The following is a 27229-nucleotide window of genomic DNA, read 5'->3' on the forward strand; positions in this document are numbered from 1 at the left end:
TTGACAGAAAATAAATAAATAAATGTACTGCATGAAATTGCATGCCTTTTAAACTTTAGTATCATCCAATATTGCAACAAATATCTTATCATACAGTACAGGCCAAACGTTTGGACACACCTCATTTCAATGCGTTTTCTTTATTTTCATGACTATTTACATTGTAGATTGTCACTGAAGGCATCGAAACTATGACACCTGTGAAGTGAAAACCCTTTCAGGTGACTACCTCTTGAAGCTCATGGAGAGAATGCCAAGAGTGTGCAAAACACATGAAAATATGTTTAATGTATTCCTTCTTTACATTTTGACAGAAACAAATAAATAAATGTACTGCATGAAATTGCATGCCTTTTAAACTTTAATATCATCCAATATTGCAACAAATATCTTATCATACAGTACAGGCCAAAAGTTTGGACACATTTCAATGCGTTTTCTTTATTTTCATGACTATTTACATTGTAGATTGTCACTGAAGGCATCAAAACTATGACACCTGTGAAGTGAAAACCCATTGGAAAATCATGGAGAGAATGCAAAGAGTGCGCAAAACACATGAAAATATGTCAATAAAGTACTTTGTCTTTTCTTACTTAATGTATTCCTTCTTTACATTTTGACAGAAAAAAAATAAATAAATGTACTGCATGAAATTGCATGCCTTTTAAACTTCAATATCATCCAATATTGCAACAAATATCTTATCATACAGTACAGGCCAAAAGTTTGGACACATTTCAATGCGTTTTCTTTATTTTCATGACTATTTAGATTGCAGATTGTCACTGAAGGCATCAAAACTATGACACCTGTGAAATGAAAACCCTTTCAGGTGACTACCTTTTGAAGCTCATGGAGAGAATGCCAAGAGTGTGCAAAACATGAAAATATGCCAATAAAGTACTTTAATGTATTCATTGTTTACATTTTGACAGAAAAAAAATTAATAAATGTACTGCATGCAACTGCATGCCTTTTAAACTTTAATATCATCCAATATTGCAACAAATATTATCTTATCATACAGTACAGGCCAAAAGTTTGGACACATTTCAATGCGTTTTCTTTATTTTCATGACTATTTACATTGTAGATTGTCACTGAAGGCATTGAAACTATGACACCTGTGAAATGAAAACCCTTTCAGGTGATACCTTTTGAAGCTCATGGAGAGAATGCCAAGAGTGTGCAAAACATGAAAATATGCCAATAAAGTACTTTAATGTATTCATTGTTTACATTTTGACAGAAAAAAAATAAATAAATGTACTGCATGCAACTGCATGCCTTTTAAACTTTAATATCATCCAATATTGCAACAAATATTATCTTATCATACAGTACAGGCCAAAAGTTTGGACACATTTCAATGCGTTTTCTTTATTTTCATGACTATTTACATTGTAGATTGTCACTGAAGGCATCAAAACTATGACACCTGTGAAGTGAAAACCCTTTCAGGTGATACCTCTTGAAGCTCATGGAGAGAATGCCAAGAGTGCGCAAAACACATGAAAATATGTCAATGAAGTACTTTGTTTAATGTATTCCTTCTTTCCATTTTGACAGAATAAAATAAATAAATGTACTGCATGAAATTGCATGCCTTTTAAACTTTAATATCATCCAATATTGCAACAAATATCTTATCATACAGTATAGGCCAAAAGTTTGGACACATTTCAATGTGTTTTCTTTATTTTCATGACTATTTAGATTGCAGATTGTCACTGAAGGCATCAAAACTATGACACCTGTGAAGTGAAAACCCTTTCAGGTGATACCTTTTGAAGCTCATGGAGAGAATGCCAAGAGTGTGCAAAACACATGAAAATATGCCAATAAAGTACTTTGTTTAATGTATTCCTTCTTTACATTTTGACAGAAATAAATAAATAAATGTACTGCATGAAATTGCATGCCTTTTAAACTTTAATATCATCCAATATTGCAACAAATATTATCTTATCATACAGTACAGGCCAAAAGTTTGGACACACCTTCTCATTTCAATGTGTTTTCTTTATTTTAATGACTATTTACATTGTAGATTGTCACTGAAGGCATCAAAACTATGACACCTGTGAAGTGAAAACCCTTTTGAAAATCATGGAGAGAATGCCAAGAGTGTGCAAAACACATGAAAATATGTCAATAAAGTACTTTGTCTTTTCTTACTTAATGTATTCCTTCTTTACATTTTGACAGAAAAAAAATAAATAAATGTACTGCATGAAATTGCATGCCTTTTAAACTTTAGTATCATTCAATATTGCAACAAATATCTTATCATACAGTACAGGCCAAAAGTTTGGACACACCTCATTTCAATGCGTTTTCTTTATTTTCATGACTATTAGATTGTAGATTGTCACTGAAGGCATTGAAACTATGACACCTGTGAAATGAAAACCCTTTCAGGTGACTACCTTTTGAAGCTCATGGAGAGAATGCCAAGAGTGTGCAAAACACATGAAAATATGCCAATAAAGTACTTTGTTTAATGTATTCCTTCTTTACATTTTGACAGAAAAAAATAAATAAATGTACTGCATGAAATTGCATGCCTTTTAAACTGTAATATAATTCAATATTGCAACAAATATCTTATCATACAGTACAGGCCAAACGTTTGGACACACCTTCTCATTTCAATGTGTTTTCTTTATTTTAATGACTATTTACATTGCAGATTGTCACTAAAGGCATCAAAACTATGACACCTGTGAAGTGAAAACCCTTTTGAAAATCATGGAGAGAATGCCAAGAGTGTGCAAAACACATGAAAATATGTCAATAAAGTACTTTGTTGTTTCTTACTTAATGTATTCCCTCTTTGCATTTTGACAGAAAAAATAAATAAATGTACTGCATGAAATTGCAGGCCTTTTAAACTTTAATATCATCCAATATTGCAACAAATATTTTATCATACAGTACAGGCTAAAAGTTTGGACACATCTTATTTCAATGTGTTTTCTTTATTTTCATGACTATTTACATTGTAGATTGTCACTAAAGGCATCAAAACTATGACACCTGTGAAGTGAAAACCCTTTTGAAAATCATGGAGAGAATGCCAAGAGTGCGCAAAACACATGAAAATATGTCAATAAAGTACTTTGTCTTTTCTTACTTAATGTATTCCTTCTTTACATTTTGACAGAAAAAAAATAAATAAATGTACTGCATGAAATTGCATGCCTTTTAAACTTCAATATCATCCAATATTGCAACAAATATCTTATCATACAGTACAGGCCAAAAGTTTGGACACATTTCAATGCGTTTTCTTTATTTTCATGACTATTTACATTGTAGATTGTCACTGAAGGCATCACAACTATGACACCTTTGAAGTAAAAACCCTTTCAAGTGACTACCTCTTGAAGCTCATAGAGAGAATGCCAAGAGTGTGCAAAACAGTAATCAGAGTAAAGTGTGGCTATTTTGAAGGAACTATAATACAAAACATGTTTTCAGTTATTTCACCTTTTTTTGTTAAATACATAACTCCACATGTTTTCATTCATAGTTTTGATGCCTTCAGTGACAATCTACAATGTAAATAGTCATGAAAATAAAGAAAACGCATAGAATGAGAAGGTGTGTCCAAACTTTTGGCCTGTACTGTATGTTCCAAAAATTTTTGGGGACAAAATTTAAAAGCACTTAAAAATGTGCTTGACTTATGATTTCAAAGCATCCATCAAATGCACTGTAAAAATGTCAGACTTTACAGTAAAATTTCAGTTTTTTACAGCATGTTATTGTAAATTCAAAAAAACTTTTTACAACAAAATATGTCTGCTGAGCTGCCAGTTACTAGAATAGAAATATAAACAGCAGTACTTTTTTCCATTTACGGTAATATGTTGCAATAGTCACCGTAAATTTTACAGCAAAATTCTGTCGACTGAGCTGCCAGTTTACCGTAAAATCTACTTGTGTATTGCTGTAAATGGAAAAACAGTACCACATTTTTTATGGTTAAAAAAAACTGGCAGATTAGTTACTAGAACAGTAAAATAAACAGTGGTACTTTTTTCCATTTACGGTAATATGTTGCAATAGTCACCGTAAATTGTACAGCAAAATTATGTCGACTGAGCTGCCAGTTTACAGTAAAATCTAGTTATTACTGTAAATGGAAAAACAGTACCAATTTTTTTTACGGTTAAAAAAAACCCTGGCAGATTAGTTACTAGAATAGAAATATAAACAGCGGTACTTTTTTCCATTTACGGCAATATTTTGCAATAGTCATCGTAAATTTTACAGCGAAATTCTATCGACTGAGCTGCCAGTTTACAGTAAAATCTAGTTATTACAGTGTATTACTGTAAATGGAAAAACAGGACCGTATTTCTTCCGGTTAAAAAAAACTGGCAGATTAGTTACTTGTATAGAAATATAAACAGCAGTACTTTTTTCCCCATTTACGGTAATATGTTGCAATAGTCATCGTAAATTTTACAGCGAAATTCTGTCGACTGAGCTGCCAGTTTACCGTAAAATCGACTACAGTGTATTGCTGTAAATGGAAAAACAGTACCATATTTTTTATGGTTAAAAAAACTGGCAGATTAGTTACTAGAATAGAAATATAAACAGCAGTACTGTTTTCCATTTACGGTAATATGTTGCAATAGTCACCGTAAATTGTACAGCAAAATTCTGTCGACTGAGCTGCCAGTTTACAGTTAAATCTACTTATTACAGTGTATTACTGTAAATGGAAAAACAGTACCGTATTTTTAACAGTTAAAAAAATTGGCAGATTACTTACTAGAACATAAAAATAAACAGCGGTACTTTTTTCCATTTACGGTAAAATGTTGCAAGAGTCTCCGTACATTTTACAGTGAAATTCTGGCGATTAAGCTGCAAGTTTTTTGTAAAATTTACAGATTTGCTTTTTAGTGTATGTTAAAAATACATACAATAATCAAATGCGCGGGCAGATTGATATATTATTTGCGGTTACAAGTGGCCCTCTGAGAACAGCCATAACTGCAATGGGGCCCTCAATGAAAAGGAGTTTTAACACCCCTGCAGGAGCAGCACTCTTTTATGCAGAAGCACTGTAGTACGATAAGTAGGGTTGAGTATCGAGTATCGATTGGAACCGGGACTAACTTTCCAATTCTCCAGGAATCGTTCAAAAGTTTAAATTTTGATTCCTAGTTTCGATACCCAGTCCGCCGACCGGAAAAAAAGAATAAGTCCGCCGACCGGAAGAAGAAGCCGCTGAACACCAACGAAGAAGCGCCCACCGCCGGAAGTGTTAGCATAGCCGAGCGAGTCAGTCAAGCATGGATAGCGGGCGTCGAAAGTGTGGCTTTACTTTACTAAAAAAAATGAAATATCGGCGAAATGTAACACGTGCGACAGGACTGTTTCGTGCTTAGGAGGGTGCACGTCGAACATGATGAAGCACCTCCGAGTTCATGGAGGACATATAAATGCGTGTCCCGTCTTCGACGCGCTGCGCCGACCGTCCTCCTCTGCCTCTTCCTTTGGCTCCGACGCCCAGCCTGGCACCTCGGTGACTGCACTGCAGTCCGAATCCGGTAAGTGAAACAATATATATGCAATAAATAATGTGTTTTGCGCCAACGTTGAGGCAGCCAACAAATTAGCCCGCATATTTTTTCATAGACAATTTACAACCTGCTAGCCAGGCTCCGCGATGTGGGAAAATGTATTCATAATTTATAATATTTATATTCAAGTTCATAGATTTGATATTTATATTCTAGTTGAAAACAGCCCTGTGAGGAATTTATAGTAAAGTTCATAAAAAGTTAATAGAATTAAAATTGATGGAGAATGTCAGACTATTTCATTCAGAAAGACTGTAGGTTAGCTAGCTCATTTAAAATATCCTTAACTTTTTTTTGACCCTGCCTCTTAAAAGAATCGGAATCGAGAATCGTCAGGAATCGGAATCGGAATCGTTCAAATTCAAACGATACCCAACCCTAACGATAAGTGATATGCTTGCAGCAATAACATGTAGATAAATCCGTTTGAACAGAGAGAGCACAGTATACCAGGTCAAATTCCTTGTGTGTTAAACATACTTGGCCAATAAATCTGATTCCATTTAAAATAGTTGCGTGACAAAATAAACCAATACGTGTTTATGCCAAAGCTGGGTTGCATTTAATGTCATGTAAAAAAAATCTACAAATAGATATCTAACATGTACGTTGGGTTTTTCAATGTCTCTGTTTGCTGGGGTCAATCTTCTCCAGGTGCACCAAAGGTTTGAGCTGCTCTGCAAAACTGCGCATGTCTTCTGACACGGTGTCTTGACCGGCGGGCGCCAACACACTCAACTCCACCAAGTACGACAGCGACAGGCGTTCCGTGTTGTCCGTGTTCCCCGGTACCAGGATGCGCGACAGCTTGCTGACCACCACTTTCATGGCGCCTTTACGGAACATGTGTCCGTTCGCTACAAACTCGTGGTCCATACGGAAGCCCATTTCATTGAGGAACTCGGGTAAACTGTGCGAGGCCGCCACGTCAACGCAGTTGCGCACCAGAGCGTGCCGGCTCTTGTCCCCCACCTCGGGCTGTCCCAGGTAGCGCAGGTGCCACGGCGCTGTGGGGTGGGCGAGGGAGCGGCGAGCGCGGAGGATAAACGGGTTGCCTTGTTGGCCTTTCAGGAGGTAAACCAGCTCGTGGTCAGTAAAGGCCTCGGGTTCAATGTTGTCACACAAGCCTCGCAGGCGATGCAAGAGGCTTTCCAGGGCCTGGTCCAACACACTTCCTACAATGACCAATATACAGAATGTGGTGCGATGAGTTTATCCTTGAAATCGGCACTTCTGTTTTGTTGGGTATAAAAATATCTCCAAAACACAGGGACAGGTCCTAAAATGAATGTGATTGCTGAATTCCTGAAAGATGAGCTATTTCAAAAGGAATACATAAAGGAGGTACTATTTACGGAACAGAAAGAGCAATAAAAGCATTGAAATTAGGGATGTCCGATAATGGCTTTTTGCTGATATCCGATATTACGATATTGTCCAACTCTTAATTACAGATACCGATATCAACCGATACCAATTTCAACCGATACCGATATATACAGTCGTGGAATTAACACATTATTTTGCCTAATTTGGACAACTAGGTATGGTGAAGATAAGGTCTTTTTTTTTTTAATTTATAAAATAAAATAAGATAAATAAACTAAAAACATTTTCTTGAATAAAAAAGAAAGAAAAACAATATAAAAACAGTTACATAGAAACTAGTAATGAATGAAAATGAGTAAAATTAACTGTTAAAGGTTAGTACTATTAGTGGAGCAGCAGCACGCACAATCATGTGTGCTTACGGACTGTATCCCTTGCAGACTGTATTGATATATATTGATATATAATGTAGGAAGCAGAATATTAATAACAGAAAGAAACAACCCTTTTGTGTGAATGGGGGAGGGAGGTTTTTTGGGTTGGTGCACTAATTGTAAGTGTATCTTGTGTTTTTTATGTTGATTTAATAAAAAAATAAATAATAATAAAACGATACCGATAATTAAAAAAACGATACAGATAATTTCCGATATTACATTTCAAAGCATTTATCTGCAGGCCGATATTATCGGACATCTCTAATTTAAATTGAGTTATTTAATACCCCTTTTGTTTTATCTTAACCAGAAAGTTTTATTAAAAGTTTTGTTTGACGAAGTGTTGAAAATCTTCAGTTATTGTGCATGCACACAACACATAATTACTACCACTATGTTTTTAATCATACCGTATTTTCCGGACAATAGGGCGTACTGGATTATAAGGCGCACTGCACTGCTAGTCAGGTCTATTTTCATACAAAAGGCGCATTAAAGGGGTCATATTATCATATTTTTTTTCTAAATGTAAAACACTTCCTTGTGGTCTACATAACATGTGATGGTGGTTCTTTGGTCAAAATGTTGCATAGATGATGTTTTACGAATGATCTTCAAGTCACTTTCTGACAGTCGCTTCAGGATGCGCCGTTTTGCAGGCGGTCTTATTTACGTGGCTCACCTTCGACAGCGTCTTCTCCCCGTCATCTTTGTTGTAGCGGTGTAGCGTACAAGGACGGGAGTGGAAGAAGTGTCAAAAGATGGCGCTAACTGTTTTAATGACATTCAGACTTTACTTCAATCAACAACGGAGCAGCATCTCCTCATCTGTGGCTCACTAGTGAAACAACAACGCCGGAAATGGGTCCCTTGAAAAGCCGTCCGACCGGAACTCTCTAATAATTAAAGTTCCTGGGGTGAATAATGTAAACTCTCTACACCGGTATGTTTTAGTGCTTTCATGGCGAGTTTATTGACAGATATAAGTAAGAACCCTACACTACTTTATATTAGAAATGGCAACAGCAGAGGATGAATGTCCCATAACAAGAAGAGAGAAAAAAAGAAGAAGTTTATCGACTACGGTGTCGCCATTGACTACAATGGCGGATGTGCGCACATTTTCAGGACTTATGCAGATCTCAAATACAGATCAGCAGGTACCAGAAGGTAAGAAAAGTTGCTTTTGCATAATATTGTAAAACAAAACGCCTGATAATATGTCTTACCTTATACACACACCATAATACTTGTATGTTGAAGCACAGTACAATTATATATTTTTTTCATTTCATTTATTTATTTATTTTCAGTTACGGTAATTAAAAAAAAAAAAAAAGTACAAAGTTGACAACACATAATATAAATGAATATAGTGCAAAAGGTAATGTATAGTATGTAATGCATGATTGTCCAATCCATCAAGCGGTGAGGCTTCATAGCTTACCAGAATCATACTAAAACATTTTAATAGATTTTTGAGCGCCGTGTGTAATGTTCTTTATTTTCAATGGAACATATAACATTTTGGTGTTGTTTACTTGAGTCATATTGCAGTCTACACGTATCTCTTGTGTGACTGCCAGCTACGGGTCACACTTATTTCACCACGTACCAAATAAAATAGCTTCAAGGTCAGTAAGCGCAACCAAAATTATTCCGTACATTAGGCGCACCGGGTTATAAGGCGCACTGTCGAGTTTTGAGAAAATTAAAGGATTTTAAGTGCACCTTATAGTCCGAAAAATACGGTACTTTGACACTGCTAACGGCATATTTTGTGTTTGGTTTCATTAATGCACCTGTTTTGTGGTTGAGACACTAGGTTTCCACTTTTATTTGATTATTGCCTGTAAACTTTGTTATCCAGTTGATGACATTAGATGGGTCTCACCTTGCAACAGGTACTCCATCATGTTGATGGTGCCCCCGGTGACAGGCATCACGGTGACAGGAGGAGCCTCCATCTCTCTTCAGGAGCCTCTTTTTTATTACGTTACTGGTGAATAATGACAATTGTATCAGCCTGCGCGTCTAAAACCGGCTTTGCATTTTTAAAGAAAAAGCCACAGCATCAAAAAAAAAGAAAAATATAAATTAGGCAAATTAGGTAACTTTTTGTGAGCTATACAAAGTACTAGAAGATATGTTACCTTTGATATCGGGGTAGATCCAGATCCAGGAGCGTCACCTACAACGCAAAAGACAAGCCCGTTCTAAACTGATGTGGCTCGGCTTGGCCTCCGCAGGAATTACCGAGGATCCAGTGAGGCCTCCGGCGTCGACTCATGCGTGTAGCATTGTTAGCCACTGAGCTAACTAGCACGTAGCTAACCCGCTCTCAATACATTTACGAAATAAGTCAAACGGTGTTTAGGAGTAAAATTTGAAAATTTAACGGCTTGTTGGTTAAGCTATATAGAGGTTAGGACCTATTAAAGCGAAAAAAAGAGGAGACGGCCGGCAGTTCATTCATTAGACACGCAGCCTTGCTAGTCAACAAGACGTAAGGTGGCGCTACAGATAAATATAAAGTATTGTAGCGGCTGGCTACGGGGTGTTAGCCAATGACCTTAGCTGGGGGGCGGGACTTCCGGGGAGAGAGAGGGAAGTGACGTTTATGTTAAGCAAACTGGAAGCACAGTCCCCACATAATTAACAGTGATATCATTTTCCATCGATACTATTGCACTGTGACACAAAATCACCACAGATTTTACGGTTAAAAAAAACCTGGCAGCTCAGTCGCCAAAATTTGATTGGAAAAATAACAGTTTCACCGTTTTTCCCATTTACAGTGAAGCACTGTAAATGGGAAACTGTAGATTTTACGGTAAGAAAAGCAGAAGCACAGTCCCCAGGATTTTAATTTAAAATGAACAGTGATACATTTACAGTAATGCACTGTAAAAGAAGGACCGTAGATTTTATGTTTAAAAAAAAAAGGCAACTCAGTCGCCGGAGTTTTGTCTTAAAAATAACAATAGAACTCTATTTCAATTTACTGTAAATAATTTATATTTAAATTATAGTGTAAAGTTATTTTTGTTATTGTAGTGTTGACTTTTTTTTTTTGCAGTGTACATATAATTAATCAGTCTCAAGTATCCACCGCTTTGATCCTGATGTGGATGCCGTTGATGGAGCGAAGCACCAGTCGAGGGATGAGCTTGGGCTTCATGGCGGGGTCCTCTATCAGGTGGAACCTCCTCAGCGTCAAAGCCACGACCACTTTCATCTCGTTCATGGCGAAGTTCTGACCGATGCAGTTCCTAACCGGCGGAACGAAGGTCACGTTGTGTTTTTAAGTTGAGAAGCGGACAAGAAACAATCGCACAAGCGAACAAAACCAACCTGGGCCCAGCGGAGAACGGCACGAATGCATGTGGAGACCTCTGGGAAGTGTTCTCCGGCAGGAACCGAAGTGGGTCAAACACCTGGGCTCGCACCATGAGGAACAATAAACATAACATCTGGTCAGACAAACAAACTTGTGGAGATGTTGGGCTCACAAAGTCACAGGAAACCTCTCTGGAGATTTACCAATCTACAAAACCCAAAACCACTGAAGTTGTCACGTTGTGTAATTCGTAAATTAAAACAGAATACAATGACGCACTAATACACCCCCATACCATCACAGATGCTGGCTTTTGAACTCTGCGCCTATAACAATACGGATGGTTCTTTTCCTCTTTGGTCCGGGAGGAAACGACGTCCACAGTTTCCAAAAACAATTTGAAATGTGGACTCGTCAGACCACAGAACACTTTCCCACTTTGCATCAGTCCAGCTTAGATGAGCTCGGGCCCAGCGGAGACGGCGGCGTTTCTGGGCGTTGTTGAAAAATGTATTTCGCTTTACATAGTAGAGTTTTAACTTGCACTTACAGATGTAGCGATAAACTGTAGTTACTGACAGTGGTTTTATGAAGTGTTCCTAAGCCCATGTGGTGATATCCTTTACACACTGATGTGGCTTTTTGATGCAGTACCGCCTGAGGGATTGAAGGTCCGTAATATCATCGCTTACGTGCAGATATTTCTCCAGATTCTCTGAACCTTTTGATGATATTACGGAGCGTAGATGGTGAAATCCCTAAATTCCTTGCAATAGCTCGTTGAGAAATGTTGTTCTTAAACTGTTGGCAATTTCACAATTTGCTCACGCATTTGTTGACAAAGTGGTGACCCTCGCCCCGTCCTTGTTTGTGAATGACTGAGCATTTCATGGAAGCTGCTTTGATACCCAATCATGGCACCCACCTGTTCCCAATTAGCCTGTTCACGTGTGGGATGTTCCAAATAAGTGTTTGATGAGCATTCCTCAACTTTCTCAGTCTTTTTGCCACTTGTGCCAGCTTTTTTGAAACATGGTGCAGGCATCAAATTCCAAATGAGCTAATATTTGCAAAAAATAACAAAGTTTACCAGTTCGAACGTTAAGTATGTTGTCTTTGCAGTCTATTCAATTGAATATAGGTTGAAAAGGATTTGCAAATCATTGTATTCTGTTTTTATTTACCATTTACACAACGTGCCAACTTCACTGGTTTTGGGTTTTGTAAGTAAAGCCAATACATGTTTTAACTATCAAATACAAACTACCGCCCCCACTGGTATAGAGCCACATTTCCACTTGTGTGCTAATTTTGGCTGCAAAACAGTGAGTCCCCAAAAACTATTCAAATATAGATTTGATCATTTCACAAAGTTTCTCAAATGTTCAGTACAGTCATCACGCTTCAAACTTTGCGGCTTCACTTTATCGGTACTATTTTGTATTTTTTCAAAGCATATTCGACGTAATTTTGCCCACTTCCTGCATGCTCATTTCAAAATTACATTTACAGCCCCGAAATCTTACCGTTTTCATTTCGATGCCCCGCCCTCCACCGTTTGACCAATTAAAAGTCTGTGAGTGTGTCACATCCAGGTTGCCAGTTACGCACCGCCATCTTCGTCTAGCTACTGCCACTGGTAAAGTTACTAAACATCTCAGACAAACGAAAGTTGAATAGAGATTATCATCACACATCAACATGTCTGAATTAGTACAACTATCTGGAGAGACTGGCTCGATGGTTCTCGTGTTTTAGAAGGTAGTAAACATGATTTTTATGTTGTAACTATTAAACATATTTGATTTAGAATGAATAATTCCTACTTTGTGGAGATTAATTTACCATGGTCAAGGCCGTAACCAATTAACAGCAATAAACGAGAGACTGCTGTACGCGCACACATGCATTTACATTGCTCATGAACGTTAGTCAAACATTAAACCTGTTTTTTTACACATCCCATTAAACTTTGTGCTCACTAGGGTGAGAACCCACTTAGTTATTGGACTAGGAAAACATGTCAAATGTTTTGACATACAGTTTGAGGCTGCCAAATAATTAAGCTTAACTCACATGAGGGTTCTCCCAAACCGTTGAATTCCTGTGCAGTGCAAACACACTTGTCCCAACTAATGACCCTACAAACAGAAATAGGGGCAGAAGTTAATCATTTATCTCAATCTCTCATTTGATATGTGTGGAAGGACTGCCAAAAAATGAAACTAACCTGCTGGCAAAGTCCGGCCATCAAAAAACGTAATGGGTTTGGTCGTTTTTCTTCCCATTCCCGGCACAGGCGGGTATAGCCTGAGGGATTCTTTAATGCACATGGTGGTGTACGGCAATTTGCTGAGGTCCTCCCTAGTGACGACAGCACCTTGTTGATGACCAACATTTCAAAACCGCTACACTGAGGTGCCGTCCATGGAACGAAGTTACCACTCAATGTTGTCCTTGCCGTCCATGACCTGAGTGACCTCGTCCCTGCACTTCTGCTGGTGTACCGGGTGGCAGGCAAGGCTGTAGAGGATGAAGGAAATGCCACTGGCGGTTGTGTCATGGCCCTCGAACATGAAGGTGTCCACTTCCGCTCGTATGTCTTCATCCGATAGTCCCTGCTGGTCCTCATCCTTAAAGGTTTGCGGCCGTCGACAAAAAACATAAATCGATTAGTTTTATGGGGTGCTGGTTGGTTCATGGTTCCAGTGGAAGTTGCATGAAGGAATACTTGACACAGATGTTGTTTAGCACTGTTTTTATTTTGGTAGGTTTCTAGTTTCTGTTGCTCACATTCTCGTTGTTTTGGTCAAACTAAACCAGCAATGGTGTGGAGCAATTTTTTGTGAACTAAGGACTTATCATGCTATAACATACCAGCAACACGTGACAAAGAAGTTGTGAAAGGTGGCAATAAATACTGATAAAGTTGAGGAATGCTCATCAAACACTTATTTGGAACATCCCACAGGTGTGCAGGCAAATTGGGAACAGGTGGGTGCCATGATTGGGTATAAAAGTAGATTCCATGAAATGCTCAGTCATTCACAAACAAGGATGGGGCGAGGGTCACCACTTTGTCAACAAATGCGTGAGCAAACTGTTGAACAGTTTAAGAAAAACCTTTCTCAACCAGCTATTGCAAGGAATTTAGGGAATTCACCATCTACGGTCCAGAATATCATCAAAGGGTTCAGACAATCTGGAGAAATCACTGCATGTAAGCAGCTAAGCCTGTGACCTTCCATCCCTCAGGCTGTACTGCATCAACAAGCGACATCAGTGTGTAAAGGATATCACCACATGGGCTCAGGAACACTTCAGAAACCCACTGTCAGTAACTACAGTTGGTCGCTACATCTGTAAGTGCAAGTTAAAACTCTCCTATGCAAGGCGAAAACCGTTTATCAACAACACCCAGAAACGCCGTCGGCTTCGCTGGACCTGAGCTCATCTAAGATGGACTGATGCAAAGTGGAAAAGTGTTCTGTGGTCTGACGAGTCCACATTTCAAATTGTTTTTGGAAACTGTGGACGTCGTGTCCTCCGGACCAAAGAGGAAAAGAACCATCCGGATTGTTATAGGCGCAAAGTTGAAAAGCCAGCATGTGTGATGGTATGGGGGTGTATTAGTGGCCAAGACATGGGTAACTTACACATCTGTGAAGGCACCATTAATGCTGAAAGGTACATACAGCATTTGGAGCAACATATGTTGCCATCCAAGCAACGTTACCATGGACGCCCCTGCTTATTTCAGCAAGACAATGCCAAGCCACATGTTACATCAACGTGGCTTCATAGTAAAAGAGTGCGGGTACTAGACTGGCCTGCCTGTAGTCCAGACCTGTCTCCCATTGAAAATGTGTGGCGCATAATGAAGCCTAAAATAGCAGAAGGGAGACCCCCGGACTGTTGAACAACTTAAGCTGTACATCAAGCAAGAATGGGAAAGAATTCCACCTGAGAAGCTTCAAAAACGTGTCTACTCAGTTCCCAAACCTTTACTGAGTGTTGTTAAAAGGAAAGGCCATGTAACACAGTGGTGAACATGCCCTTTCCCAACTACTTTGTCACGTGTTGCTGGCATCAAATTCTAAAGTTAATGATTATTTGCAAAAAAAAAAAAAGTTTATCAGTTTGAACATCAAATATGTTGTCTTTGTAGCATATTCAACTGAATATGGCTTGAAAATGATTTGCAAATCATTGTATTCTGTTTATATTTACATCTAACACCATTTCCCAACTCATATGGAAACGGGGTTTGTACCATCACTTCAGTTTTTTCCTCATCGAAGCTTAAAAAATGTAGGGCCATCGAAGCTCTAATGTCGTCAAGACATGTAAGAAGTGGCTGAACTGAGGGAGCATGTTTTCTCTTTAAAAGGAAGGTCATTTTGGCTGTCACCGGCATAACGGTGCCTTCTTAGGATTGGACCCAGTGCGAGTTTGGTTGTTCTACTTCCACTAACTGTTACTTGTTCAGACTATGTGCCAAAGTCGGTATGAAGCAGCTTTTCGTGATCTAAGGACTTTGGTATGGTTTTCTGTGACTAAGATGTAGATGAGTCCTGATGGCATTCAAAGCAATCTGTAAAGATTTTATTTTTGTAGGTTTCTACTTCCACTTACTATTATTTGTTGGGAATCTGTGCCAAAGTCAGCATGAAGACACTTTTAGTAAACTAAGGACTTTGGCTTTGAGCTTCTGTGACTGTCATTGTATTGTTAATCATCTATTAAAGAACAACTTTTTTTCTAAAACTTACTCTTGCTAAGAGAAGAATGTCCAAAAAGTCCATGTTTCTCTTCTTTTTGATGTTCTCAGGCTTCGCCTCTTCCTTTAATGCTTCTTTGCGCTTTTTTATCACGTCCTCTTTCAAAGACAAAGATAAGGTATTACTGACGCGTGTGACATGTTGCCGTTTCCAGAAATGGGCTTACCTGTATGACTGTGAGCCACCTTGCAAGCTCTCCTGTACCTGAAGCCATGCGGGCTGAGGTAGAATACGAGGTTGTTGTGGTAAGGAAAGATCCGCAGGCGCAAGTTGATCAAATCAGCGAGCTCATACACGGATTTGATGTAGATGTTTGAACCGCTGAAAGCAGAATACAGTACATGTTAAAAAAAACGTCCAAAACAAGACTAATGATGTACAGAAAGTCGGGGCTGACCTCTCGGTCTGACAGTTGCTGTCGTAGCTGAACGCGCACTTCAGAATGCTGTCCAGCGCCATGAGGCTCACATATTTGAACAGCTCGAAGGACTCGCCGCTGCTTGAATAAAGCTCCCATTTGTCCTGAAGACAGCCAGTAGGTTATAGACTTTGCAGCCGTTGATCCCTCAACCCCAAAGTTGACATAGAAATTAATTGTGTTGAGTACAGATAATTGTGCCCTACAAATTCTGCCCAGCAAAAAGTTATGTTGTCATCGCAGAGCTATAAACACAATACTAATCAATATTGCTTTGATATACAGCGGTACCTTGGGAGTGCCTCATAGAGTTTTCACAGGGCATGAGCTGTCTCTGAGCTATTTGTTATGCTTTAGGTCGCGAGCAAAAATGAGGGTTAGTGCCTCCTCACCGCTAGTTGGCGTAGCGAATGTCACAGTGAACCCCGCAAGACCCGACCAAAACATGCGGCGTCTCACTCAAGAGTTTGTTTGCTCAATCAATCAATCAATGTTTATTTATATAGCCCTAAATCACAAGTGTCTCAAAGGGCTGCACAAGCCACAACGACATACGCGGTACAGAGCCCACATAAGGGCAAGGAAAAACTTCACAACCCCAATGGGACGTCGATGTGAATGACTATGAGAAACCTTGGAGAGGACCGCATATGTGGGTGACCCCCAATGGACGTCGAGTGGGTCGGACATAATATTGTGAAAGTCTAGTCCAGGGGTGCTCATTACGTCGATCGCGATCTACCGGTCGATCACCGAGGGTGTGTCAGTCGATCGCCAGCCAGGCATTAAAAAAATAGTCCTAAAAATGAGCGATCATAAATCTTCACTATGACGTCACTTTCGTCACTTGATTGACATTCACGCCACCCGAGGGTCTTCTGAGATGACGCTGGCTGCTGCCAGCTCATCATTAAAAAAAAATTACAGGAAGGCGAGAAACACTTTTTATTTCAACAGACTCTGGCGCTGTCACGCCAAATTTCTTCCCCCTACAAACCCCCCCCCCCATTTACTTCCGTGGTCATGTTTCCTCTTACGTCATTGACAGCGATCGATAGCACTTCGGCTTTGACTGCCCGTCGCTGGAAGGATACTCCGTATTTGACAGCTGCTGGAATCTGAAGAAATCGATTATTGTTTTATTTTTGTACAGGCGCGAAACAGGACAGTTGCGTGCCGGTTAAGGACCCCCGGCAACTTTGTGATTTTATTGGACGCAGCCCCGGAAGTAAATGGGGAGGGGGGAAGGTTTTTGTAGGGGGAAGTAATTTGGCGTGACAGCGCCGTACCTGCCGTCAAAACTCCAAAGACTGACTGCACAGTTCCTGCCTTCACAATAAAAGCTCTGCTTCATCCTGCCTGCGCTAAGAGTCTCAGAAAGTTGGCGTGCACAAGCTAGCAAGCTACGGAGTTTGCAGCCAACGTATTTCTTGTAAAGTGTGCACTGTATACAAAGGAGTACGGAAGCTGGACAAATAAGATGGCAAAAACCAACCACTTTCATGTGGTATTGGACAGAAAGGAGGACTTTTTTTCTCCTCCATTTGAAAATGCGGACGTTATCAGCACCACTGACTGATTCCTATCAATGCAATTCATCAGAATCAGGTAATACACCAACTTATATTCTTGTCTTCATGAAAGAAAGGAATCTAAATGTGTTAAACATGCTTGCATTATCTTTAAACACCTTTAACTTGTTAACAATATTAACTATATGTGTTAAACATGCTTGTATTATCTTTAAACACCCTTAACTTGTTAACAATATTAACTATATGTGTTAAACATGCTTGTATTATCTTTAAACACCTTTAACTTGTTAACAATATTAACTATATGTGTTAAACATGCTTGTATTATCTTTAAACACCTATAACTTGTTAACAATATTAACTATATGTGTTAAACATGCTTGTATTATCTTTAAACACCTTTAACTTTTTAACAATAGTAACTATATGTGTTAAACATACTTGCGTTATCTTTAAACATCTTTAACTTGTTAACAATATTAACTATATGTATTAAACATGCTTGTATTATCATTAAACACCCTTAACTTGTTAACAATATTAACTATATGTGTTAAACATGCTTGTATTATCTTTAAACACCTTTAACTTGTTAACAATATTAACTATATGTGTTAAACATGCTTGTATTATCTTTAAACACCTTTAACTTGTTAACAATATTAACTATATGTGTTAAACATGCTTGTATTATCTTTAAACACCTATAACTTTTTAACAATAGTAACTATATGTGTTAAACATGCTTGTATTATCATTAAACACCTTTAATTTATTAAAAATAAGGGACGGTGTGGCGAAGTTGGTAGAGTGGCCGTGCCAGCAATCGGAGGGTTGCTGGTTACTGGGGTTCAATCCCCACCTTCTACCATCCTAGTCACGTCCGTTGTGTCCTTGGGCAAGACACTTCACCCTTGCTCCTGATGGCTGCTGGTTAGCGCCTTGCATGGCAGCTCCCGCCATCAGTGTGTGAATGTGTGTGTGAATGGATGAATGTGGAAATACTGTCAAAGCGCTTTGAGTACCTTGAAGGTAGAAAAGCGCTATACAAGTATAACCCATTTATAATTTAACTAGATATGTGTTAAACATGCTTGCATTATCATTAAACAACTTTAACTTGTTAACAAAAACATATATTTCATAAATAAGTAAATATAAATTATATATATGAATGAGGTAGATCCCCGCGACTTGATCAATTGAAAAGTAGCTCGCCCGCAGAAAAAGTGTGAGCACCCCTGGTCTAGTCCATAGTGGATCTAACATAATAGTGAGAGTCCAGTCCATAGTGGGGCCAGCAGGAGACCATACCGAGCGGAGACGGGTCAGCAGCGCAGAGATGTCCCCAACCGATGCACAGGAGAGCGGTCCACCCCGGGTCCCGACTCTGATAATAGCTAATAGTAAGCAAGACATAACTTTGTTTTTCCAACCATGTCATCCACCAAATTTATATCAATCATATGGTATATATCGTTCTTATAACACAAGCCTAGTTGTTTGTAGTACATTCCGATTTATTGTTTTTCATACAATATTTATTATCTAAAAGTTTCTTTTTCTTTGTCTTCGTTTCATATTAAAATGGTGGTGTTTTGGGGTGCAAGCTACGATTAAATTATTTGAATGAGTGACACTGATTCGCAATATAAGAGTTTTTCAAGGTACCAGCTGCGTCACAGAACCAATAAAACATGTATCTTGAAGGTGTATTTTAAAGTCCATTGGTATAGTGGTCAATTGTATATTACCTTTCATATTCGTTTATCCTAACTAACCCTGTAAGTGTCATTAAAATGACCAAAACAAAAAGGGTAAACATTTCATCAATCAGTAATCTTCATTCAGCAGCAACAGGTACTAGAAGACAGACCTTTTCCTACCAAGCCATCAAATAATGGAATAGACTCAACTCAAGTTGTCACAGTTTCTCACAGGCAGTCAAAGACTGGCTGTTAGACCACCAGTTCTGCTCACATTAACAATACCAGGCAGGTAGTTGACCATCAGATGATACCCTGAAGGGAGCAGTCTGATGGCCACCAGAGTACCAGTTTACTGCACTTGAGATGTGACTTTAAGGTTTTACTACTTACATATAAAATACTACACGGTCTAGCTCCATCCTATCTTGCCGATTGTATTGTACCATATGTCCCGGCAAGAAATCTGCCTTCAAAGAACTCCGGTTTATTAGTGATTCCCAGAGCCCAAAAAAAGTGTTTTCTATTGGGGCTCCAGTACTATGGAATGCCCTTCCGGTAACAGTTAGAGATGCTAGCTCAGTAGAAGCGTTTAAGTCCCATCTTAAAACTCATTTGTATACTCTAGCCTTTAAATAGACCCCCCTTTTTTAGACCAGTTGATCTGCCGTTTCTTTTCTTTTCTCCTCTGCCCCCCTCTCCATTGTGGAGGGGGGGGACACAGGTCCGGTGGCCATGGATGAAGTGCTGGCTGTCCAGAGTCGGGACCCGGGGTGGACCGCTCGCCTGTGCATCGGTTGGGGACATCTCTGTGCTGCTGACCCGTCTCTGCTCGAGATGGTCTCCTGCTGGCCCCACTATGGACTGGACTCACTATTATGTTAGATCCACTATGGACTGGATTCTCACTATTATGTTAGATCCACTATGGACTGGATTCTCACTATTATGTTAGATCCACTATGGACTGGACTCTCACACTATTATGTTAGATCCACTATGGACTGGACTCACTATTATGTTAGATCCACTATGGACTGGACTCACTATTATGTTAGATCCACTATGGACTGGATTCTCACTATTATGTTGGATCCACTATGGACTGGACTTTCACAATGTTATGTCAGACCCACTCGATGTCCATTGCATCCGGTCTCCCCTAGAGGGGTGGGGGGTCACCCACATATGCGGTCCTCTCCAAGGTTTCTCATAGTCATTCACATCGACGTCCCACTGGGTTGTGAGTTTTTCCTTGCCCTTATGTGGGCTCTGTACCGCGTATGTCGTCGTGGCTTGTGCAGCCCTTTGAGACACTTGTGATTTAGGGCTATATAAATAAACATTGATTGATTGATAATAGTGTAATATCGCCATCTTGTTTACGTATGCAGTACCAATGGGGTATATGGCTATTGGATGATACCCTTATGGGTACCATCTGATGGCTACTGCACTGCATGTGGACTTTGGTAAAAACTGCTGCACTTTATATACTTCTGCACTTTAAATGAAGCTGCTAAAACTACGAACAATGGAGACCAGGCTTTCTGCTCCGCCGTTCCCAGTCTGCGGAACGATCTCTCTGACCACCTGAGGGCACCACAGACTGTGGATTTCTTCTAAAAAAAGGCCTATAAACCCATCTTTTTAAAAAAGCCTTTTTTTAGATATATGCATACTAGTTATTTGTCTGTTCTAGTTTTTATTTGTTATTATCTTTTTCTTTTTTTAATACACTGTAGCACTTTGAGGTTGTTTACTCAATGTAAAGTGCTTTTTACAAATAAAATCTATTATTATTATTATTATTATTATTATTAAATACTGTAACTTGACCGCCCACTGATTTGCAACTCACATACCCTCTATGTGTTGTACTTGTATTTTAAATTGCTTATCATCGTGTAATTTTAATATTTTTGTGTATTTTCAATCCTGTGTCATATTAATTGTGTATGTTAAACGCGCCATAAAAAGGACACTGCACATTGTCCTTCAAATAAACAAATACAAACAAGCAAACTGCGCCGTACAAACCAACATCGTTTTGGTCGAATCCGACATCAGTCTTGTGTACGATTTCAGCACATCGTAATGGAAACCCGGCGTCAGGAGCCTCCTGTGGCGGAACCATTTCTGACCTTTAGACACCAGTAAGCCGTCGCCTGAGAAAGGACGCAAGCATTGTTTGTGTTAGTTGGAGTAACTACATATTAACTCCTCGGAAAAAGGACGTCTTACCAATCCAGGTCTTTAGGAAGATATACAAAAAATCATCTTTTGGCTCTGTAATTCAAATAGAGGATTGGGATTTTTTTTTTAAAATACAAACCTCGTTTCCATATGAGTTGGGAAATTGGGTTAGATGTAAATATAAACAGTATACAATGATTAGTGTATTGGTGTAGCATAATATTGTTTTTAATATTGTTTTTAACATGGCTGTGCAGCACTTTGGAAACATTATTGTTGTGTAAATGTGCTATATAAATAAAGTGGATTGGATTGGATTATTTGATGTTCAAACTCATAAACATTTTTTTTTTTGCAAATAATCATTAAATTTAGAATTTGATGCCAGCAACACGTGGCAAAGAAGTTGGGAAAGGTGGCAATAAATACTGATAAAGTTGAGGAATGCTCATCAAACACTTATTTGGAACATCCCACAGGTGTGCAGGCTAATTGGGAACAGGTGGGTGCCATGATTGGGTATAAAAACAGCTCAGTCTTTCACAAGAAAGGATGTGGCGAGGTACACCACTTTGTCCACAACTGCGTGAGCAAATAGTCAAACAGTTTAAGAACAACCTTTCTCAAAGTGCAATTGCAAGAAATTTAGGGATTTCAACATCTACGCTCCATAATATCATCAAAAGGTTCAGAGAATGTGGAGAAATCACTGCACGTAAGCAGCATGGCCGGAAACCAACATTGAATGAGCGTGACCTTCCATCCCTCAGACGGCACTGTATCAAAAAGCGACATCAATCTCTAAAGGATATCACCACATGGGCTCAGGAACACTTCAGAAAACCACTGTCACTAAATACAGTTGGTCGATACATCTGTAAGTGCAAGTTAAAGCTCTACTATGCAAAGCGAAAGCCATTTATCAACAACACCCAGAAAGGCCGTCAGCTTCTCTGGGCCCGAGATTATCTAAGATGGACTCATGCAAAGTGGAAAAGTGTTCTGTGGTCTGACGAGTCCACATTTCAAATTGTTTTTGGAAATATTCGACATCGTGTCATCAAAGGGGAAGCGAACCATCCAGACTGTTATCAACGCAAAGTGTAAAAGCCAACATGTGTGATGGTATGGGGGTGTATTAGTGCCCAAGGCATGGGTAACTTACACATCTGTGAAGGCACCATTAATGCTGAAAGGTACATACAGCTTTTGGAACAACATATGCTGCCATCTAAGCGCTGTCTTTTTCATGGACGCCCCTGCTTATTTCAGCAAGACAATGCCAAGCCACATTCAGCACGTGTTACAACAGCGTGGCTTCGTAAAAAAAAAAGAGTGCGGGTACTTTCCTGGCCCGCCTGCAGTCCAGACCTGTCTCCCATTGAAAATGTGTGGCGCATTATGAAGCCTAAAATAGGACAGCGGAGACCCCGGACTGTTGAACGACTGAAGCTCTACATAAAACAAGAATGGGAAAGAATTCCACTTTCAAAACTTCAACAATTAGTTTCCTCAGTTCCCAATCGTTTATTGAGTGTTGTTAAAAGAAAAGGTAATGTAACACAGTGGTGAACATGCCCTTTCCCAACTACTTTGGCACGTGTTGCAGCCATGAAATTCTCAGTTAATTAGTATTTGCAAAAAAAAAATAAAGTTTATGAGTTTGAACATCAAATATGTTGTCTTTGTAGTGCATTCAATTGAATATGGCTTGAAAAGGATTTGCAAATCATTGTATTCCGTTTATATTTACATCTAGAGCAGGGGTCACCAACGCGGTGCCCACGGGCACCAGGTAGCCCGTAAGGACCAGATGAGTAGCCCGCTGGCCTGTTCTAAAAATAGCTCAAATAGCAGCACTTACCAGTGAGCTGCCTCTATTTTTTACATTTTATTTATTTACTAGCAAGCTGGTCTCGCTTTGCCCGACATTTTAATTCTAAGAGAGACAAAACTCAAATAGAATTTGAAAATCCAAGAAAATATTTTAAAGACTTGGTCTTCACTTGTTTAAATAATTTCATTATTTTTTTTTACTTTGCTCCTTATAACTTTCAGAAAGACAATTTTAGAGAAAAAATACAACCTTAGAAATGATTTTAGGATTTTTAAACACATATACCTTTTTACCTTTTAAATTCCTTCCTCTTCTTTCCTGACAATTTAAATCAATGTTCAAGTAAATTTTTTTTTTTATTGTAAAGAATAATAAATACATTTTAATTTAATTCTTCATTTTAGCTTCTGTTTTTTTGACGAAGAATATTTGTGAAATATTTCTTCAAACTTATCATGATTAAAATTCAAAAAATGTATTCTGGCAAATCTAGAAAATATGTAGAATCAAATTTAAATCTTATTTCAAAGTCTTTTGAATTTCTTTAAAAATGTTTGTCCTGGAAAATCTAGAAGAAATAATGATTTGTCTTTGTTAGAAATATAGCTTGGTCCAATTTGTTATATATTCTAACAAAGTGCAGATTGGATTTTAACCTATTTAAAACATGTCATCCAAATTCTAAAATGAATCTTAATCAGGAAAAATGACTAATGATGTTCCATAAATTCTTTTTTTAATTTTTTCAAAAACATTCCAATTAGCTAGTTTTTCTCTTCTTTTTTCCGGTTGAATTTTGAATTTTAAAGAGTCGAAATTGAAGATAAACTATGTTTCAAAATTTAATTGTCATTTTTTTCGTGTTTTCTCCTCTTTTAAACCGTTCAATTAAGTGTAAATATCATTAATTATGAATAATAACATAGAGTTAAAGGTAAATTGAGCAAATTGGCTATTTCTGGCAATTTATTTAAGTGTGTATCAAACTGTTAGCCCTTCGCATTAATCACTACCCAAGAAGTAGCTCTTGGTTCAAAAAGGTTGGTGACCCCTGATCTAACACGATGGGTGAGGGCCGACATCCGGGCAACTGAGCTACATATGGGTTCTTGGAGCCATAGCAACCAGACTGGCGTTGAAAACAAACCGTTGCCATTACTCTTTAACCTGTCGACCTACGCTGGTTAAACCCGTCATTCTGCCTCCAAAATGCCGAAAAACGGTGTTGTTTTTGGTTGTGCTAACCACAACTGGAAACAGGGAAAACAAAGGTTGTATTTTGTTCTGCCAAAGCGTGATAAAAGCCCACAGAGACGAGACAAATGGCTCGCAGCTTTACACCGGGAAAACGAGGACGGTTCTCACTGGAGTCCCCCAAAGTCCCGGGTCGTGTGTTCGGATCACTTCGTTTCTGGTAAATATAAGGAACAAAAATCCACCTTCTTAACCACAACTTGGCTATACCGTCCGTGCTAATGTTGTACTTGTTGACTTTGTACCTTATAACGTTCGACAGCTGAAGTTGTTGTTGTACAAAAACAACATGCGGTATATACTATATAGTCTATAGCCTAGCTAGCTATTTTCGAAAAGCGGACAACGAGAGGATACCAAAGGCAGCGTTAAGATGGACACCACCGGGAAAACGTAAGCCAGGGCGGCCAAAGAACACCTGGCGAAGAACAGTTGAAGGGGAGCTGAAAGAGATGAAGCTTACATGGGGCGAGGCACAGAGACGAGCACAGCAGCGAGATGAATGGCGTCGAGTCGTCGAAGCCTTATTTCCCATCCGGGAAGAAGAGGATTAAGTTAAGTAAGTAATATACTATATAGTCTATAGCCTAGCTAGCTATTTTCGAAAACCGGTTTCGTTTAAATTTGCACTTAACAGTTGGGTTTTTAAAAACCAATAAACCCTATAATTTTCATGTTGCCATTCAATACATGTAGCCCTCAAATCTCTCAATATTTTATACACTAACACTCGATCTTGTTGTTGATAACTTCCGCGTCTCTTTGTTATTAGCGTGCAGGCTAAGCTAACTAGCAAGCTAAGCTAAGCCTGAGAAGCTTTAAAGTTCACTGAGACGAGTCTGATGCAAATAATACATTTTCGTTTTTTCACACGATATGCGAATAAGTAAAAATGCGTAAATGAAGGATTTAACGCCGACTTCCAAGCCACAACGCTCGTTAAATGCTTGTTCTGTCAATGCTGTGTTCGCTGTGAGCTGCTTTGTTTTCAACCAATTCCCGGTTGCTAGGGGATTGGTAGGCGGAAGTGACGCATTTCCCAACTCATATGGAAACGGGGTTTGTAGTACAGTTGTCCTCATCCAAAAGGTCAATAGGGACAAAAATAGACACCTGTTGTCGTCAGTATGCTTTTTACATAATCTGGATGGTGGATGTTGAAGTAACAAACAAGGGGACCGAACCACACAGGGAATCCATAGGGGTACTGCACCCCCCACTTCACCACCGTGTCAAAGTCAGTCCCATCTTGTTTGAACTGAAACACACAACAAATGTCCTCATGCACGCTTGTTTTTTGTCACCATCGTTACTTTGCACCAACTGGCTCGGGAATGCTTCTCACCTGGAGGGCGTGTCCGAACAACCAATGTCTCGGTGGTCCCAGGAACACCTCGTCGATCCGAGAGGCTTGTCGTCTGCGTTGAAGCAGGACGATGGCTTTGTAGACGACAGCCAGGAGGCAAAGCAGAGCGACCGAGTACTGCACAAAGCAGCCGGACGGAAGCCCCAACAAAACCTCCGTGACGGACATTGTTGTTATGAAAGTGGGGACGAAGTAAGAGCGCTTGCAGAGCTCCCGTGTTCGATAGGCGTGACGTCACTTTCTGGGTGGGCGGGACTGAGCCACAAAAAATGCATTGATTATATCCTTAAAAATTGAGAATATATTGCCAACACCTATATTTTCCCTTTATATTTCGATGTATCCAAGTGTGACAAAAATATAAAATCCAAACACGTTCTCATTGCTGACTTCCGCAGGTGTAGTTCACTTTCTCCGCTAGGTGTCAGTAATGCGTCGTCAATGTCCAACAATGTGAAGTAGAAGAAGAAATACGCCCTGTTTGGCTACACCAGGGGTCGACAACCCGCGGCTCTTTAGCGCCGCCCTAGTGGCTCTCTGGACCTTTTTCAAAAATGTATGAAAAATGGAATAAGATGAGGGGTAAAAAAAATATATTTTTGTTTTAATATGGTTTCTGTAGGAGGACAAACTGCATGACTGCAAGCTAATCGATGCTAACATGCTATTTAGGCTAGCTATATGTACATATTGCATCATTATGCCTCGTTTGTAGCTATATTTGAGCTCATTTAGTTTCCTTTAAGTCATCTTCATTTAATTTATATCTCATGACACACTATCTGTATGTTATATGGCTTTTAATTTTTTTGCGGCTCCAGACAGATTTTTTTTTTTTGTATTTTTGGTCCAATATGGCTCTTTCAACATTTTGGGTTGCCGACCCCTGGGCTACACCTTGGTAAATATTTAGTTTATTTTTAAACTTGGTTTGAAATACTTTATATGTTTAATACCATACATACTGTAATAATCCCAGGAAAGTAGGCTTATACAACAACTCCAATGTTTTTTTGTTTTTTATTTTATAAACCTTTATTTATAAATTGCAACATTTACAAACAATTGAGAAATAATCATCAAAATAAGTACAAAAACAGTACAAAACAGCGCCACTCAATAAAGTAACTAAAATAGAATGCAAAATATATATATATATATATAAACACTACCGTTCAAAAGTTTGGGGTCACCCAAACAATTTAGTGGAATAGCCTTCATTTCTAAGAACAAGAATAGACTGTCCAGTTTCAGATGAAAGTTCTCTTTTTCTGGCCATTTTCAGCGTTTGTGACCCCACAAATGTGATGCTCCAGAAAGTCAATCTGCTCAAAGGAAGGTCAGTTTTGTAGCTTCTGTAACGAGCTAAAGTGTTTTCAGATGTGTGAACATGATTGCACAAGGGTTTTCTAATCATCAAT

At 38.9% G+C, this 27229-nt stretch overlaps 2 protein-coding genes across 3 annotated transcripts; both read right to left on the reverse strand.

Moving 5' to 3' along the window:
* Positions 1–6148: 6148 nt before the first annotated feature.
* On the reverse strand, positions 6149–10121 carry med18 (mediator of RNA polymerase II transcription, subunit 18 homolog (yeast)). 2 transcript variants are annotated; one of them, XM_062063960.1, is made up of 3 exons: positions 9529–10121; positions 9270–9374; positions 6149–6784 (listed from the first exon to the last, which is right to left on the reverse strand). In XM_062063960.1, exons 2-3 carry the CDS (start codon positions 9340–9342, stop codon positions 6228–6230), a joined length of 630 nt encoding a protein of 209 aa, XP_061919944.1. In that variant the 5' UTR covers positions 9343–9374; positions 9529–10121; the 3' UTR covers positions 6149–6227. The 2 variants fall into 2 exon arrangements, with proteins under 2 accessions (XP_061919944.1, XP_061919943.1); XM_062063959.1 differs by having other exon boundaries at positions 9270–9419.
* A 104-nt stretch (positions 10122–10225) lies between these two features.
* On the reverse strand, positions 10226–26075 carry LOC133660452 (cytochrome P450 4B1-like). The gene is made up of 12 exons (XM_062063958.1): positions 25788–26075; positions 25556–25700; positions 21400–21444; positions 21196–21323; positions 15894–16018; positions 15663–15817; positions 15488–15594; positions 13158–13348; positions 12946–13079; positions 12792–12856; positions 10730–10812; positions 10226–10647 (listed from the first exon to the last, which is right to left on the reverse strand). The coding sequence occupies exons 1-12, from the start codon at positions 25974–25976 to the stop codon at positions 10476–10478; spliced, it is 1539 nt and encodes a 512-aa protein (XP_061919942.1). The 5' UTR covers positions 25977–26075; the 3' UTR covers positions 10226–10475.
* Positions 26076–27229: the final 1154 nt, after the last annotated feature.

The sequence above is a fragment of the Entelurus aequoreus genome, linkage group LG11 (genome assembly GCF_033978785.1).
Source record: "Entelurus aequoreus isolate RoL-2023_Sb linkage group LG11, RoL_Eaeq_v1.1, whole genome shotgun sequence".
In the NCBI taxonomy this organism is placed as follows: domain Eukaryota; kingdom Metazoa; phylum Chordata; class Actinopteri; order Syngnathiformes; family Syngnathidae; genus Entelurus; species Entelurus aequoreus.